Genomic DNA, 1,976 nt, shown 5'->3' with positions numbered 1-1,976 from the left:
GGGAATGTGTATATTAGGTATCATACTATGATATTGGTTGATGTAGGAGAGGCGTACCCCCAACACCACGAATATGTAGCCTGGTGTTTTAGGGATCAATTCGGAGAGCATGGACCTCTACGTACCTTTGATGTCCCGGTTAACGGGCAGGGTGAGGTAGACTCGCGGTGTCCTGATGGAGACGTAGTTAGCCCTGAAGCCTCGTCTGATGGGAGTTCGAGTGCTGGAGTTGAACCTGTTGTCTGGGAGGTAGATGATCTGGAGCCGATGGAAGCAGAAGAAGAACCAGAACCCATGGAGCAGGACATGGAGCTGGAGGACTTAGTAGAGCCAATGGACGTGAATGAGGAGGCCGCGGAGGCTGAGTCCGAGTTAGACTCATTAGATTCCGAGGAGGAGCTGCTTGATAGTTTTTCATCCTCTGAGTCTTCTGTTTCTGACCCGGACTGGGTCCCCTAGGTTAGTCCCAGCTTTAGATAGATCGGGCTGTACCTTTTTTACCAGAGCCCTATCTAAGTCTAGTGTCCCTGATCCCTGGCCACTGATCCTTTTTTACTTGAGTGGCAGTTAACCAGTTTTTGAGTCCGTTGTTTGTACTCCCTGTAAATGGATATTGTACATATTTTAATAGTAATGAAATGTATATGTTTTTTATCCGGTGGATTCCCGTATTGTGCTATCTTTGGTTATGTTGTTTATTGTACGGGTGTATATATATATTTATATATGTTGCTTCCGCATGTGCAATGATTTGTATGTTGGGCGTTGGGTCGGCGACGTGTCCTGGGACGTCGCAACAAATTCGACCTTTGCGTAGGATGTTGCGCGTCGTGGGGTACGGGGCGTGACATCCCCGTTTGATTTGGTATCAGAGCAAAGTCAGCTCGATCCAACTAGGTCGAAGTCTGGAGTGATAAGGAGCGATGACCTTGGGTAGCCAGTAGGGTGACCTTGTATGCTAATTATACCTCCTGACTGTCTGTGTCTTGATTGTTTGGTTGTATAAATTGACCCGTAAAGTGCAGGTGCAGCAGGACCTGAGGTGAGTACGTGTACCTCCTTATTTGAGGTCCTGTGTTGTTTGTGCTTAGCCGCATGCTGAGTGATTGATTGTGGATGTGCTAGCTAACTGCCTAGGACCTTAGACCGGTTTAGCTTGTTTAGGTCTCTAATTTCGGATGGAATTATAGCAGTTAGGCGGGTAGTGAGATCAGTACCAATGAGGAGACGAGGAAAGAAACCCCAGGGGCAACCGAGTGCAAGAGGCCAAGAGGCCAGAGACCCTAGAATGGAAGATGTTATTCAAACCCTGCACGAGATAGGAAACATTATGGGTAGGTAGGCTCAGGAAAGGGCTGCCACCATGGCCCAGGCTGTTGAGGCTGCAGCAGCTGCTGCCATGAATGGAAATCAAGCCAATATTGGGCAGGCTCAGGCAGCCGGGAATAGGCAAATGCATCAGTGAGTAGAGCAGTTTTTAAAGTTAAAGCGACCCAAGTTTACTAGAAAAGGTGTCCCCGAGGCTGCACCGAGATGGGTAGAGGAACTGGAAAAGGCGTTTGAGGTATTAAGGTGCACCGAGCAGGAGAAGGTGACCCTAGCGTTATACCAGTTGCAGGAAAATGCGAATGATTGGTGGAAGGCCACCAGGGGTAGAGTATTTCCGGAAGGTGTCGCCCAGACTTGGGCAACATTTATAGAAAGTTTCTATGGGAAATACTTCTCGGATAGTGCCAGGGAAAGGAAGATAGCAGAGTTTATGCGACTCCGCTAAGGTCAGATGACTGTAGATCAGTACGAGGCGGAATTTGCTAGATTGTCCAAGTTTGCGCCGAGGATGGTGGAACATCCCGAGGATAAGGCACGAAGGTTCCGGGAAGGATTGAAACCTGATATTCGTATCCAGTTGATACCGGCGAATTTGAGGACCTATGAGGACATCTATGATAGAGCTCAGGCTCTTAAACGGGACCAGG

General features: G+C 48.4%; 1 protein-coding gene across 1 annotated transcript; it reads left to right on the top strand.

The window, feature by feature from the left end:
• Positions 1 to 1,363: 1,363 nt before the first annotated feature.
• Positions 1,364 to 1,774, top strand: LOC115666992 (uncharacterized). Its single transcript, XM_056319595.1, has 2 exons — positions 1,364 to 1,461; positions 1,507 to 1,774. The coding sequence occupies exons 1-2, from the start codon at positions 1,364 to 1,366 to the stop codon at positions 1,772 to 1,774; spliced, it is 366 nt and encodes a 121-aa protein (XP_056175570.1).
• Positions 1,775 to 1,976: the final 202 nt, after the last annotated feature.

The sequence above is a fragment of the Syzygium oleosum genome, unplaced genomic scaffold (genome assembly GCF_021117445.2).
Source record: "Syzygium oleosum isolate NSW1041296 unplaced genomic scaffold, Sole_v2.1 Sole_v2.18, whole genome shotgun sequence".
Classification (NCBI taxonomy): Eukaryota; Viridiplantae; Streptophyta; class Magnoliopsida; order Myrtales; family Myrtaceae; genus Syzygium; species Syzygium oleosum.
The sequence above is the reverse complement of the archived record's forward strand: the minus strand, read 5'-3'. Positions and strand labels throughout refer to the sequence as shown.